The 15,558-nt window shown below is 42.7% G+C and overlaps 1 protein-coding gene across 2 annotated transcripts in view; it reads left to right on the top strand.

The window, feature by feature from the left end:
- EIF2AK1 (eukaryotic translation initiation factor 2 alpha kinase 1) overlaps window positions 1–15,558 on the top strand; it is a 30,263-nt gene that overhangs the window by 5,816 nt on the left and 8,889 nt on the right. Inside the window, exons 2-11 of one of the 2 annotated variants that reach the window (XM_065892196.1) lie at window positions 1,031–1,189; window positions 4,397–4,530; window positions 5,694–5,731; window positions 6,481–6,580; window positions 7,167–7,247; window positions 8,144–8,243; window positions 8,772–8,832; window positions 9,161–9,488; window positions 10,696–10,807; window positions 14,832–14,932. In XM_065892196.1, coding sequence (XP_065748268.1) covers window positions 1,031–1,189; window positions 4,397–4,530; window positions 5,694–5,731; window positions 6,481–6,580; window positions 7,167–7,247; window positions 8,144–8,243; window positions 8,772–8,832; window positions 9,161–9,488; window positions 10,696–10,807; window positions 14,832–14,932 — 1,214 coding nt within the window. The remainder of the gene's footprint in view (window positions 1–1,030; window positions 1,190–4,396; window positions 4,531–5,693; window positions 5,732–6,480; window positions 6,581–7,166; window positions 7,248–8,143; window positions 8,244–8,771; window positions 8,833–9,160; window positions 9,489–10,695; window positions 10,808–14,831; window positions 14,933–15,558) is intronic. The other variant, XM_065892197.1, reaches the window with a different exon arrangement.

A 15,558-nucleotide genomic window follows, 5' to 3' on the forward strand; every position in this document is an offset into this window, starting at 1 on the left:
CGTTGCAGCGAGAGGGGGCTACTCTTCGTTGCCGTGCGCGGGCTTCTCATTGCTGTGGCTTCTCTTGTTGCGGAGCATGGACTCTAGGTTCGCGGGCTCTAGAGCACAGGCTCAGTAGTTGTGGCGCGTGGGCTCAGTAGTTGTGGCTCACGGGCTCCAGAGCGCAGGCTCAGTAGTTGTGGCGCACGGACTTAGTTGCTCCGCGGCATGTGGGATCTTCCCGGACCGGGGATCGAACCTGTGTGCTCTGCATTGGCAGGCTGATTCTTAACCACTGTGCCACCAGGGAAGCCCCTTCTTGTTGACTCTTGCATGTCTCCTTCCAGGCTACCTATCACGTGTCCAGAACAGTTTCCTCAAACATGTTTCCTGCATTGGGTTTTTGGCCTGTTAAATAACGTATTAAACAGTGCGTGAGAACTTAACGACTGTCAGCTTTAAGTGCCAACTCAGCTGTCCGCTTGGTCTTGTTCAGTGGAAAGAGGATGGACTTGGGAGTCAGTCTGATCTGCCTGCTAACTTGTTCCTTAACCTCTCAATGAGATCAGTGTCTGCATCTGTAAAATGGGAATGGTAACATAGGGCGTTTCGGGAGGATTCGATGAAATTGTGCATATAAAACACCTGGTCCATAGTGTGTAGCTCAGAGTAAAGATTCCGTTCTTCCTCCCTTTCCCTTTCTTTGCTGCCAAACTTCTTTCTCTCTGCTTCTCGAAGGAAGGAAGCCATCCTGTTCCTGCTTCCTTGCTTGTTTGCTGGAATATTTATTTGTTTCTACCTTTGTACACATCATCCCTAACCAGCACTTCCTCCCTTCCCGAACTGGCATCTCTCTGCTAGTCCTTCCAGGGTTCAACTCAAAACTCAATTCCAGAATGTCTGTCTTGATTAACCCCACTCACCGTAACTACTGTTTTGCTTTTTATTTCCTTAAATTTAAATAATGTGTTTTCCTAGTTAGAATATGCTGTTTTGTCATTATGAGATATGTTTACCATTCTTAAAATTTTTTTCCTTTTTTAATTTGCAGAATCTGATGTTCCCGCAGAACTCCAGGTGCTGAAAGGACCCCTACAGCAGCCGACCTTCCCTTTTTCAGTTGCAAACCAGCTGTTGCTGGTTTCTCTGCTGGAACACTTGAGCCATGTGCACGAACCAAACCTGCTTCATTCAAGACAGGTGTTTAAATGTTAGTAAGAATACATTAACCTTGCTAAATAAAACTTGTAAAATTACTCTGTTGTTTAATGCTGTCAGAGAAGCAGCTGGTATATAAAAATTTGAAATAAGCCTTAGTAGTACATCCTGTAAATTTATTTTATGTTTTCCTTTGGGTAATTCCTTATGAATATCCTCCCTGGGGACCCTGCAAAAGATTAATCACCACAAAATTGTGTGTATTTAAAAGGTAGTTCTTTTTGATTTATAAGTGATAATTCATGCAATTTTCGAAGATCTATTACGGTTTAGTTGGTGAACAGGTACATGAAAATCCCAGGTATTGATTCGGAACTTGTTTTTGCCCAGAGCCCTGAACGGTTGTGTTTTGTGTCGTTGAAGGAAACTGTTTTCCTCTACACATTGAATACTTCCGACACCAAATGTGTGGGGCTTTCCTCCCACCCGGACCAGTTCTTCTGACGCCAGCTGGGTGTCTTACAATTCACTTCCGACACTGTCTCCCTGGAGTTGGTGTCAGATCTGGCATGTTAAGGGCTCAGTCCTACAAGACTGTCCTCATTTCAGATGCCAGTCGAAAGTAGGAGGTCCCTAGGTTCTCAGGTTACCCACACTTGTGTCTGACTTGGCTCCAAATTGGGGGTTCCCAGTGCCCCTCCTCAGGTTTGATAATTTGCTATAACAGCTCACAGTACTCAGGCAGACACTTACTTTTTAAAAAAAATAAATTTATTTATTTATTTTGGCTGTGTTGGGTCTTCGTTGCTGTGCGTGGGCTTTCTCTAGTTGTGGCAAGCCGGGGCTACTCTTCATTGCGGTGTGCGGGCTTTTCATTACGGTGGTTTCTCTTGTTGTGGAGCACAGGCAGTAGGCACGCGGGCTTCAGTAGTTGTGGCTTGTGGACTCTAGAGCGCAGGCTCAGTAGCTGTGGTGCACGGGCTTAGTTGCTCCGCGACACGTGGGATCTTCCCGGACCAGGGCTCGAACCTGTGTCCCCTTCATTGGCAGGCGGATTCTCAACCACTGCGCCACCAGGGAAGCCCGAGACACTTACTTATGCTTACCAGTTTATTATAATAAAGGATATGATAAAGGATGCAGAGGCACACAGGGTGAGGTCCTGAGGGTCCAGAGTGCTCTACCTTCTGTCCCCACAGAGTTTGGGTTCCCCACCCTCCTGGCAAGTGGATGTGTCCACCCACCCAGTCCTTTAGGGATTTTTTATTGAGGCTTCATCACGTTGGTATGCTTGATTATTAACTCAGTCTCCAGCCCTTCTCCCCTCCCTGGAAGATGGGGGCGTGAAGTAGAAAGTTCTCAGCTTCTAATCAAGGCTTGGTCTTTCTGGGGACCAGCCCCCATCCTGAAGTGACCTAGGGGCTCCAGCCACCAGTCATCTCATTAGCATACAAAAAGACTCATCACTGGAGACTCCAAGGCTCTGAGAAGCTCTTGTGTCAGGAACTGAGGTCAGAGACCAAATATTAAGACAAAAGATGCTCCTAATACCCTATCACTCAGAAGATGATAAGAGTTTTGTAACTGTGGAGCTGTGTGTCAGTAGCCCGAGACAACGATCAAAATAATCACAGTGGTTGAAAATGTTTATTCCTGCCATCGGTTACTTGTCTGAGGACCAAGCACAGAAATGAGTAGAATGACAGATTATGGCATTTCTGGTTCAGCTTCATAGACTGAACTCTTGAGGAGCCCACACCACAGATTCTAAGTGTCTTTTCTCCCAAAAGTCTTCCCAAGTCTTGTTTGGTGTTAGAAAGCCTTAAATTTACAGATATTTTTATGTGATCTTAGAAGAACATAATGTTTTTAGTTAAAGGTAATTATCATTTTGATAAGCTTCATGGGATATAAGAAATGGTAAAAAATGTTATTTGTCCAGTATACACTTATTTTCTTGAATATGTGTTGGGGGGGTAGGTCGTACAAAAGGGGGTGTTCTGTAGGTTCCAAACCCGGGGGTTATTTTCTGGTATAGAGAAGCAGATTATAATGCTTTTTTTTTTTTTTAAATAAATTTATTTATTTATTTTTGGCTGCGTTGTGTCTTTGTTGCTGCATGTGGGCTTTCCCTAGTTGCGGCGAGTAGGGGCTACTCTTCCTTGCGGTGCGCGGGCTTCTCACTGCACTGGCTTCTCTTGTTGCAGAGCACAAGCTCTAGGTGTGCTGGCTTCCGTAGCTGCGGCTCACGGGCTTAGTTGCTCCGTGGCATGTGGGACCTTCCCGGACCAGGGATTGAACCCATGTCCCCTGCATTGGCAGGCGGATTCTTAACCACTGCGCCACCAGGGAAGTCCTATAATGCTTTTAATATAGTATCTCGCTCCTGATTAAAGCAAAGCTGTGAATCTTGCTGGTTTTAAGATGTTTTAAAATTCCTTATATACAGCCTTTTTAAAGCCTGAACTTTAATAAAAAGTTGATTATTTTTTAAAGAGAAATGAGAGTGTTAATATCATTATTACCTTTTACGTACTGTTTCCCTCTTCTGACTGTGAATTTTGGTTTCCTTTCTTCCTTCGTGTCATGGTGTTCAAAATAAAGGATATTTAAGTAAATGTTTTTCATGTGGTTTAGTTAGTTGACAATCTAAATGGAGAGTTTTTCACATAGAATTTTCTCTATAGTACCTGTATTCCTTGAACGAGTAAAAACCAAGCACTACCGTAGAAACTTCTTTTTCTGAGCAGCCTTGTCTTGTGACTCAAGACTTGACTTCCCCCCCGGGTATTTGGTCTGTACACACATCTCAGATGTGCTCTTTGTGTGTTGGTTTAGGATATTCCGTAATTGAAAACAACAGTTCGTATTCACTTTTGTTGTCAGTTCTAATCATTTGTTTCCACTCCTGCCTTTTAAATTTTTATTTATTTATATATTCTACCCCTCGCCCTCCTTTTTTTTTTTTTCTTGCCTTTTTTAAAAACAGAACTTAGTACTTTACTGACTGACCAAGCACGGTAAACAAATGACTGTAGAATGTAGAGTGTCAGGTAAGAAATAACAGATGAGCCCCTGATCGAGTGTAACCAATCATTCCATCTCTTCAGAGAATCAGCCCCCAAGCTGTAATGCGTGCGTAAACACAACTTTTTTCTTATAGAGGCTATTATTATGACTCTTTATTTTCTGTGTTTTCTTGAAAATTGCCATCTCATTGATGGCCTTTCTAATAATTGTTTTCTATATTTTTTTATAGTACTTTGTCAGACCTTTATCAAAATGGGGCTGCTGTCATCCTTCGCGTGTAGTGGTGAGTTTAGCTCCTTGAGGCTACATCACAGCAGAGCTATTATGCACTTAATGAGGTCAGCTAAGGAGAGAGTTCGTCAGGTAAGCACTAAGAAATGTACTTGGAGTGTGATAAAAACATTTTCATTTCAAGAGAACTGTATTTTAAAGCATTCTGAAATCCTGATTATAACATAGGTTTATTCAACATTATATGTTTATCGAATGGCTGCTATGTGTTAGGCTCTCTTGTAGGAGCTGGGGTTCAGGCAGTGAGCAAAATAAAAGTCCCTGCCCTGGGGCGGGGGTGGTGGTGGGATGAATTGGGAGATTGGGATTGACATATCTACACTAATAGGTATAAAATAGATAACTAATGAGAACCTGCTCTATTAAAAAAAAAAAAAGTCCCTGCTCTCAGGGAGCCGATGTTCTTACAAGCGGGCAGTAAACAGGAGAAAAAGAAAAATACATGGGGTGTTAGGTGGTGGTAAGTGTTAAGGAGAAACATAAAGCAGTGAAGGGCATTAGAAAATGTTGGGAGGGGCCGTGTGGCGTGGCAGGTAGGACCTCGCTGAGACAGGAGCAAGGAGCTGAGGTTGAGGAATGAATCACGCAGAGGGAAAGCATTCCAGGCAGAGGAACAGCTGTGTGCTGCCCTGTTTGTGAGGCTGACAGGCAGCCAGTGGCAGAGGTGGAGTAAGCAAGGGGGGAGAGGCAGGGCCGAGGGGCAGATGGAGATGGATCTGGAGACCGTTTTAATGTCTTTGGTTTTCACTCAGTAAAATGAGAAGTGTTGCAGGGTTCTGAGCACAGGAGCGACATAATCTGACTTTAACAGGTTCTCCCCAGCTGCTGTGTTGAGAATACACAGAGGAGGGGACTGAGGGCAGAAGCAGGGAGACACATGCAGTCATACAGGCACAAGGTGCTGGGGGCTTGGAACGGTGACGCAGGAGCAGTGGTCAGTTTCTGCTTTTATGTGAAGGGGAAGCTGGCGTTGTTTGCCGGTGGCGCTCCTTGGTAAATCTCAGCTTTGTCCTTGGATGGCAAGAATATAGCTTTTTCACGGGTGATCTTTTAGTTAAGAGAAAAATGTCTTCAATTGCAAACTCTTAAGTAATATTGAAAAAGCCATTGGGTGGGTGTGTTTTTTTTTTTAATATTCTTTTGAGCATCTATACTAGTCTAACATTGAGTTTTGATAGATTCCTTATTCCATGAAATTTTCAAAATGTTTTTTAAAAATAACTTTTTGATTTTAGGGTCCTTGTGAGGATAATTCTCATATCCAGAAGATCAGGTATGTGTTGAATACTTTTTTGACTATGCAAGGGGTAAACTGATCCAAAAGAAATCGGGATTAAGGATTAATCCTGAATTAATCAGAAATTAGTAGTGGGATTAAAAATAACGTAGTTAGGGTAGTTTATGAAAATTAAAAACATTGTAAGATTAAAAACTTTAAGATTTGCTAAAAATTTTGTAAGATTTCTCATTCTCTCTTTGACCACCCTTCCCCCGCAATTCCATGTGGATTCCATAAGCCCCACCCTTAATTCAGAGCACTGACATCCAGTCCCTGTCAGGGGAGCACCACTGAATTTCGGCTGTATGTAGGAAACGCTCGTTTAAAATCTGTAACTGGTCTGAATCATTAAGAAATTTAAGTAAGCTTATCACTGAGCTTCGCTACTTAACTCCTGCCTGTTAGTCGTCCTTAGGATTCCTGTTAAAACAATAATAATAAATAATAATATTAACTTAATAATTATTAAAACAATAATTTCGAATTGGAATACTGATTACTGGTAAAATACTTAAAATTAATGATCCCCTTGATATCTCTATTACGCTATTGATTAGCTTATTATCAAATGTTTTCTTCATAGAGAATGAAAACTTTCATTTTAGCTCATCCTTTCCAAATTATCACAGTTTAGTGATAAACGAGGTTTGCCAGGCTAGTAATACAGTGAACATGGTCTGTCTTAGAACATTTTGGTTCTCTCATGTTTGGGGATTGATTGATTGATTGTGTTTAACTTTCAGATCAAGGGAAGTAGGCTTTGAAGCACAAACTTCACGTTACTTGAATGAATTTGAAGAGCTTGCCATCTTAGGAAAAGGTGGATATGGAAGAGTATACAAGGTGGTTTTCCACATATTTGTTTTGACCCCCTACTCTAAACAATGTGTTTGCAGAGGTTGTTTTCATTATTATTATTTAACGTGCTCAAAGGAAAATTCCTAGAAATCGTGTATGTTTACTTTTTATTTAGATTTGTCATTTACAGGGATGTGGGCAGGTTTTAATGTTTTCCTAACCACGTTGGTGATTTAGGTGGATTCTGGAAACTTTGAGGTTTTGTTCTGTAGCTAATTTCTATTAAAAAATGTATTACTTGAAAAAGTTTTGCTGCTGTGTTTGGCACATAGCCTTTTTGCTAACATTCCCATTCTTCAGACCTAGAGGTTCTAGGAGTTGGACTCTCAGTACAGTTGGAAAAACTATTAGTCTAGTTGACTACGGCTGACTTCTCTGAATATAGTAAAGGGGATGCATAAAGCGTGGAGTCCAAACCACTGAACCGCCAGGGAATTCCCCAGGACGTGTGTCTTTAGCTTAATTTTATCTCTTTGGCTACTTTGAATTATCTAAGGTCAGGTTAAAAGAACTTTCTTTATTCAGTTGGATTTAATGGTACAATATACTTTGTCTTTTCCTCTACTTTTAGGTCAGGAATAAATTAGATGGTCAGTACTATGCAATTAAAAAAATCCTGATTAAGGGTGCAACTAAAACAGATTGCATGAAGGTATGATTTAAAACATTTACTTATTTTGCATAATTGAGTATTCAGGTCCTTTTGAAAGAGTCTGTGTGTGTGTGTGTGTGTGTGTGTGTGTGTGTGTGTGTGTTTGGGAAATACTTGGTGATATGGATTGCAGTTTACTAGGAATGGGTTACCATAAAGTAAACATCAAGATTAAATTTTTATTTGACTTAAATTTTTTATAGGCACTTTAGGTTGACCACATTTCAGGGTCATTGCTAGGGAAATTAATCCTTTAAGTAAACTATTCGTATACAATATATAACAAGCTTTTTATGAAAAACACGGGTGCTCAATTCAGGTCCAAGTCTTCTCCCTGAATGCTGTGTGGTCCCAGGCAAACGACCTAGTCCTCTAAGCCACTTCTGTCTCCTGCCCTTGAAAATAGTGGTGACAAGAATGGTTTTATTTACCTTGGAGGTCTGGACTTACTTGTAAGAATGAAATGAGGGAATGATTATATATGAGCTATGAAAAGTGTAAAGTGCTATATGCATGTCAGTTATTTAGTTGCTATAACAACTGCAGGGCTTGCCTGGTGGCGCAGTGATTGAGAGTCCGCCTGCCGATGCAGGGGACACGGGTTCGTGCCCTGGTCCGGGAAGATCCCACATGCCGCTGAGCGGCTAGGCCCGTGAGCCATGGCTGCTGAGCCTGCGCGTCCGGAGCCTGTGCTCCGCAACGGGAGAGGCCACAACAGTGAGAGGCCCGCGTACCACAAAACAACAACAACAACTGCATTTGTCTCTCACAAAAGTATTCCCATTATTTTAACACAGTCTAGATTCCTCGTACAGAGGGAACAAGTATTATTTAATACCATGAACATTTAACAAATTTGTCAGTAAAAACCAGCTCTAAGTATGTTTCTTCTTCAGGTACTGCGGGAAGTTAAGGTGCTGGCTGGTCTTCAGCATCCTAATATTGTAGGCTATCACACTGCCTGGATAGAACATGTTCACATGGCCCAAAGGCAAGGTGAGCGGTTTTAGATGAAACAGTTGAAGGGTTGGTAAATTTCAGCCCGTGGGTGACATCAGGCCTACGTCTGTTTTTGTGCACCCCACAAGCTGAGACTTTTTTTTTTTAAAGAGTTAAAGGAAGAATTACTTTGTAAAGATTATATGAAATTCAAATTTCAGTGTCAGTAAAGTTTATTAGAACACAGGCTCGTTCGCATGTGTTATCTTTGGCTGCTTTTGCGCTATGAAAGCAGAGTTGAGTAGTGGCAGCAGAGTCCCCTAGGGCCCACAAAACCTGAAATATTTACTGTCAGGTCCTGTACGGAAGGTTCGATGAGCCCTCGCATAGTTGAACAGCTCTGTTTTTTTTTTTTCTAAAATCTGCTGGTCATTTGAATAAGCTTGGTGTATTTGCATTTTGCCAGGAGGTCGTGACATTTTTAACTTCTTGTCTCATTTGGTCTTACTTATGTATTTTAGCTCTGCCTTTGACTATAAATTAGAAAACTGGGCTGCTTGAAGATTTCCTTTTGTTTCTGTTCAGCAGATAGAATTTCTATTCAGTTGCCGTCTCTGGAAGTGATCTCTGACCAGGAGGACCCCAGGTACGTGGGCTGCCGTGTCTTTTCACACCCTAGACGTTACCTCCAGTCACCTGCCTTGGGTCGCCTTTGCCTTTTACACCTAGGAGCTCAGGAGTGTTTTAGACTTTCTTTTTGCTTATTTTCATTACAAAATGTTAAGTTATTTTCTTCCTCCTCTCAGGTATTTCCCGTCAGTATTTTTAAGTAAATGCTGCTGCTGGACAGATTGGTTGTCTCTTTTGTCAGGAGTTTACCAGTCAGATTCATACAGGCTTGAAGGAACAGTTGAGGTACACTGGATCTTTTTTTACATTGGTTTTTATCTTTACTGTATTTTTTTGGCCTCCAGAGATCAGTGTGGTGTTAAAAGTGATGAAAGTAACAGCCCATCCATTATCTTCGCCGAATTCACCCCAGAAGAAGAAAATTCCTTGGGAGAATCTGGCGTTGAAAATCAGAATAATAGATTGGTGAACTACAGCGCCAGTGTGGTCACAAGAGATGCCGGTGAATTTGAACCGTCCCTTGAGCCCCAAGGAAAAGGTGTGGCTGACGAGTCTTCCAGATCGATCGTTGGGCATCGGCTGCCACTTCGGCATGATTCAGACCTGGAAGAGAATTTCGCATCCACTGAGGAATCTTCTGAAGAAAACTTAAACTTGTTGGGGCAGACGGAGGTAGATGAGTTTCCCAGAACCTGCGCATTTGCTGTGTCCCTGTAATAACGGCGTGGAGGACGGTGATTAGACGCGGCCGGCCCTGCCCCGCAGGCGGCTTCCCTCCTCAGCTCCCCGTCCCTGTCTCTGCTCTTGCTCTTCTGCCCTCGTGCTGCCTCCTGATGCGTGGCCCGGGTATTTGGTCCTCCCTCCTTCTCTTAGTAAACTCCTCCTGGTCCTTTTCTGACCTCCCTGACTGGGGCATCTCATAGGTACACCCTGGAGCAGGAAGCATCACACACGTTCTGTTTCTGTGGTTGGTTAGCACCATGCTATCAAAATATATTTATGCAGAAAGGTTTTCTGTATTTTGGAACATGACTTTAGAACGTGTTATTAGAACACAGAATAGCTGTCTGAATAGGTGGATCACCAGGTCAGTTTTCAGTGTCCTAATTACAGTAATTACAGTAATTACAGTAGGATTACACTGATGTGCTGGTGTTCTCTCCCTTACTGAGTGTTAGTATTTAAACTTGAACGTTAACAGGGTCTGCGCATAACCTGTCGTGTTGGGATCACAAAACTGTATATACCATCTGTACACTCACGTAGAATTAATTCTGGCGGTCCAGGAATATGGGGTTCTGTATTTTTCTGAAACACAAAAAACTTTGAGTAGGTTCCCTAAATATAAAGGAGTTGAGTTTGAGGGACTTTTCATCAGAATCATTTCATTGCTCTGTAATACATTTGGGAAAATTTCCTGAATGGGCTACAGTGAGCTTAATTTTTGCTTACTTTTTTCTTGGACAAATTATTAGTTATGTGAAGCCAGATAAAGTGTGTGCACACCCTGGGGTATCCGTAGAGTAGTAGAATACCATACAGCCAGCCTGATGCTGTATCTTCAGCTTTAAAAACTGTTTATCTCGAGAGCAGACTAAACAGTTTCGGGCCCACGGACCCTGTCACGTTCAAGAGCTTCTTCCATTTAATACCTGCCTAACCCCAGCCGGGCCTGCCTCTGCCCACTTGCGTCATGACGCGTTGTGTTAAGTATTGCTTTATTCCTCTGTCTCCTTCACTAGACTTTGGGCTTCTCGGGCAGGCTTGTGTCTGTAGTCTCTGTCCACAGCACGTAGCCTGGTGCTCGGCCTAGGGTAGGCAGGGGAGCATTTGTCCGCTAAGTGGTGCAGATGGGAGCCAGTGGTGTGTCGCCCCCTAGGTGCAGTACCACCTGATGCTTCACATCCAGATGCAGCTGTGTGAGCTCTCGCTGTGGGACTGGATCAGAGAGAGGAACCAGCAGGGCCGGGAGAGCATGGATGAATCCGCATGTAAGTACCGTGTGGGTGTTCAAGGGCTGGGCTGGCAACTACAGACAGGCCTGCCGCCTTCTGCCTGCAGGTGCTTTAGATTGGGGGGAAAAATCACATTTTTAAAATATAAGTAGGTGTTTGGAAGTTAATATTTTCTGTTATAGATACATAGTTTGTTGCTATTGAAGAGTACTATGCTAGAATTTAGTCTAATGATTTCAGGTAGAAAAGTCTTTTAAAAAATTTTTAAGGGAAAATTTAAATATTTGTTTTACTTTTTTAAACTGAAAATGTGATACTTTGGGACTTCCCTGGCAGTCCAGTGGTTAAGACTCTGCGCTTCCACTGCAGGGGGCACGGGTTCGATCCCTAGTCGGGGAACTAAGATCCTGCATGCCGTGCGGTGTGGCCAAGAAAAAAAGAAAAGACTGAAAATGGCGATATTTCTATAAAAAGAAACCCTTATAGAAGGGCATGTGGTCCAAAGTTTGTCTCCCTCAAGATCCATATCCCCCCGCTCCCTTGCAGTTATACAATAGCCTCTAGAAGTACTCTGTTAGGTTAATAGTTGTAGAGGATTATAACACTGCAACTTAACACTGCCCATAGAAGTCACCTGGGGAACTTTTAAAAAGATGTTGTCAATAAAAAAAAGCAACTTTACAGTGGAAGAAACGTGACAAACGCCCCCTCAGCAAGTAATCAAGGTCAGCATCAACAGCGATAACTCATGTTGATAATATGTGCCCTTGATAAGAGGCTGTGAGAAGGGCACGGTATCTCTGTGCTTTTCCTCCCCAAAACCCATAACCCCAGTCTAATCATGAGAAAAACAGACAAATCCCAACTGAGGGACATTCTACAAAACACCTGACCAGTACTTCTCAAAACTGTCAAGGTCATCATAAACAAGAAAAGTCTGAGAAACTGTCACAGACCAGAGGACCCTCAAGAGGCATGACAAGTCAGTGTAATGTGGTATCCTGGATGGAATCCTGGAACAGAAAAAGGACATTAGGTAAAAACTAGGGACGTCTGAATAGCCTGTGGACTCGTATTGGGATCGGTGCATTGTGACATGTACCAGACCTGATGTAAGGTGTTGGTGACAGGGAAACTGGGTGTGGGGTGAGTGGGAACTGTCTTCTCAGGTTTTCTGTAAATCTAAGACTGTTTTTAACAATGAAATCTTTTAAGAAAAAGGGTGTTGTCTGGGACCACACCAGTAATTTTTATATAATTGGTCTTGGATAGGGCTTGGCCTTTGTTATTTTTTTGTGAAAGTTCTCTTGTTGATTCTAACGTGCAGCCAGAGTTGAAGTTCACTGCGGTAGATGATCACAACAGGGGATGCGAGTGACCTGATTTTAAGTAAAGGCTCAACTAAATATCAGTCATTAATCATTTGCTGTTCACTCCTAGTGACACTATAACCCTTTATTTGGCCTAAAACACAGGTCAGTTGGCCTCCTCAGAATCTTAGACTAGCTTCCCATGGAGACGGAGACATAACGTCTCTCTCCAGGAGCTCCTCAGTGCCCCTCTGTTTGCCATGAAATTAGAACATGCCAGACTTTGTTCAGTTCAGTCATGGTAAGTGGTGCGTGGGGTATTTTTAGGGCCCAGTAAAACTGGATTCTTGGCCTGCTGCATGCAAATTCTAGTGCTCTGTGCCCATCTTTGTGGAAGGAGAATCGTTCATTCCAGCCCCGTGTTCAGTTGATCTTGAAGCTTACGTTGGGAAAGTGAGTCCTTAACGAAGTGTGGGGTGAGAACTCTAATCTATACCATCCAGTACGATAAACCCGTCAAAACAGTGAAGGCAAGAGATGGATCATACTGCTAGCAGGATGTATATTTTTCTCTTAAAAAATATTTTAAAATAAAAAGTTTTATCTTTGTAGCATTCCAGCCCTGTGTGTCCAGCTTTACATCAGTCTCCTTTTTTACGTGAATCATTCCCAACACTCCCATGAGCGGCACACCTGGGTTTGAGTCCTGGCTCTGGTACTCACTAGCTAGAAGGTTTTGGGCAAGTCAGTTAACAGTTTTGTCTCTGTCCTCACCTGTAAAATGTGGATCATCCCCATTTTATGGGGTTATTGTGAGGATTAAAGCAGTGCCTGCAAAGGATGTAGCACTGAGTGGAAACTGTGATCACTGGTGCAAGTCTGTGTATAATTACTGAATCCTCCAACAGTTGCCTACCGTTTGGATGTGTTAGGTGAGTTAAAAGGAAAACCGAATTAAAGACAGACCAAAGCAAGGTAGTTATTCTGAATAGTTGGGAAAGTCAGAAAGCCCTTCTTGCATTTCTTCCCAGACAGGTTGGTCACTTCAGGGGCGGGGGGTGCGGGGGGGGGGTCATACTAGAGGTACTTGTAGTGGAACCATTGTTTTTATTTTATTTTTTAAATTTTTATTTACTTTCTGGCCGTGCCACGAGATTTGCAGGATCTTAAGTTCCCTGACCCCGGTAGTGAAAGCACAGAGTCCTAACTACTGGACCACCAGGGAATTCCCTGGAACCATTGTTTTTACACACACACACACACACACACACACACACACACACACACAGAGTTTTCTGTCTTAAATACTTGAGGTCCCTAAATTATATGCTAGACAGTGCAGAAGGAGGGTGTGGAATAGGTTTGAGCTCTATAAGAAAGTCGGCTCATTCAGGGAGAAGGGAGCATGCAGTGCTCTTGTGCTCAAAGGTAAACAATAGGCTTATGGTTTCATTTTACTTATTTATTTATTTAATATGTTTATTTATTTTTGGCTGCATTGGGTCTTCGTTGCCGCGTGGGGGCTTTCACTAGTTGCGGCCAGCAGCGTGTTACTCTTCGTTGCGGTGCGCGGGCTTCTCATTGCAGTGGCTTCTCTCGTTGCGGAGCACGGGCTCTAGGTGCTCGGACTTCGGTAGTTGTGGCTCGTGGACTCTAGAGCGCAGGCTCAGTAGTCGTGGCGCACGGGCTTAGTTGCCCTGCGGCATATGGGGGTCTTCCTGGACCGGCGCTCGAACCCGTGTCTCCTGCATTGGCAGGTGGATTCTTAACCACTGTGCTACCAGGGAAGTCCCTGATTTAGTCTTACCAAACCTCTCCACCCTCTAAATTCCCATATTATGTTATGATATTAATAGCTTAATTAATTCATTTACCTTTCCCCCCTCTACTTCATTTGTCCATCATTTTTGGAAAATGCGGCATTCCAAATCTTCCAGGCAATAGAAGCTCACCCCTTGGGCTAACATAATTTATCTTTTTTCTTATTCTGTTGTTTGTAATAATGTGTTTAATCCCCAGCGGGCCAGGACACCAGATTTATTAGCATTAAACCCCAGATGTCAGGGGTTGAAGGGGACTGAAACGCAGTTTAATCTAGCCACCCAATGCCTGAGAATTGTTTACAGAGCAGTTAATACAGGGGCTCTGAGTGACATGAGAGGTCCTCTCTTTCTGGTGACAGAAGTCCATCGACTCTTGGGAGCTAGTTTGCAGTGGCTTCTTTGTTTGCTGATTCCTAGGTTTGAAACCATTGTGGAGTATTGACTGTGTTGACAATCTGAATGTTGTCAGATGTTAAATGTATTTATAACTACGTTCATTACCTTTTTTTTTAATAAAGTTATTTATTTTTCGTTGCGTTGGGTCTTCATTCCTGTGCGCGGGTTTTTCTCTGGTTGTGGTGAGCGCGGGCTACTCTTCGTTGGGGTGCATGGGCTTCTCATTGCAGTGGCTTCTCTAGTTGTGGAGGAGGGGCTCTAGGCACACGGGCTTCAATAGTTGTGGCATGTGGGCTCAGTAGTTGTGGCTCGCGGGCTCTAGAGCGCAGGCTCAGTAGTTGTGGTGCATGGGCTTAGTTGCCCTGCGGCATGTGGGATCTTCCTGGACCAGGGCTTGAACCCTTGTCCCCTGCGTTGGCAGGCACATTCTGAACTACTGCACCACCAGGGAAGTCCCCTCATTACATTTTGATGTTATGTAACAAGTGAAAAACTATTAGAGAAATAAAACTTTTTTTTTTTAACTTAAAGGTCCTTATGTTATGGCCAGTGTTGCAACAAAAATTTTTCAAGAATTGGTGGAAGGTGTATTTTACATACATAACATGGGAATTGTACACAGAGATCTAAAGGTAAGTGGGGAAGATTAAATCATTGACAGCTGCTTACAGGGATGACTTGGGTATTGGTTTATTGAATTAAATGAGATCATGTACCCTAGTTTATTTACCTCAGAGGTTATCATTACCTTTATATTGTATAAATCATTGTTCCATAGGTCTAGAATGTGAAAACTTTAGATTGAATTTAAAAGGAGTAATCTTTGGGCATTCGAAAATTCTAGCTCTTTTCAGGTAGTAAGTGTGCCTGCGTACTAATATAACTGATGACGCTAAATGTATTTCATGCTGACAAAAATACTCATTTCTGCCTTAGAGGTAAAATCTGTTTCTGTAATTATCCCTCTTAAAAGAAATGTAACATGGGAATTTTTTTTCTGCTGTTTTAAAAATCTGTAATGACTATTCCAATTTTTTAAAAGATTATCAAGAAAGAGAGACAATAGGGAATTCCCTGGCGGTCCAGTGGTTAGGATTCCAAGCTTTCACTGCTGGGGGTGCGGGTTCAGTCGCTGGTTAGGGAACTAAGATCCCGCAAGCCGTGCGGCATGGCCAGAAAAAAAGAGAGAGCGAGAGAGAGAAAATGTATTTACTTCTTTGGCTGAGAGTTTTAAATGAATTTACTTACTTTTGGGGCA

The sequence above is a fragment of the Phocoena phocoena genome, chromosome 15 (genome assembly GCF_963924675.1).
Source record: "Phocoena phocoena chromosome 15, mPhoPho1.1, whole genome shotgun sequence".
Classification (NCBI taxonomy): domain Eukaryota; kingdom Metazoa; phylum Chordata; class Mammalia; order Artiodactyla; family Phocoenidae; genus Phocoena; species Phocoena phocoena.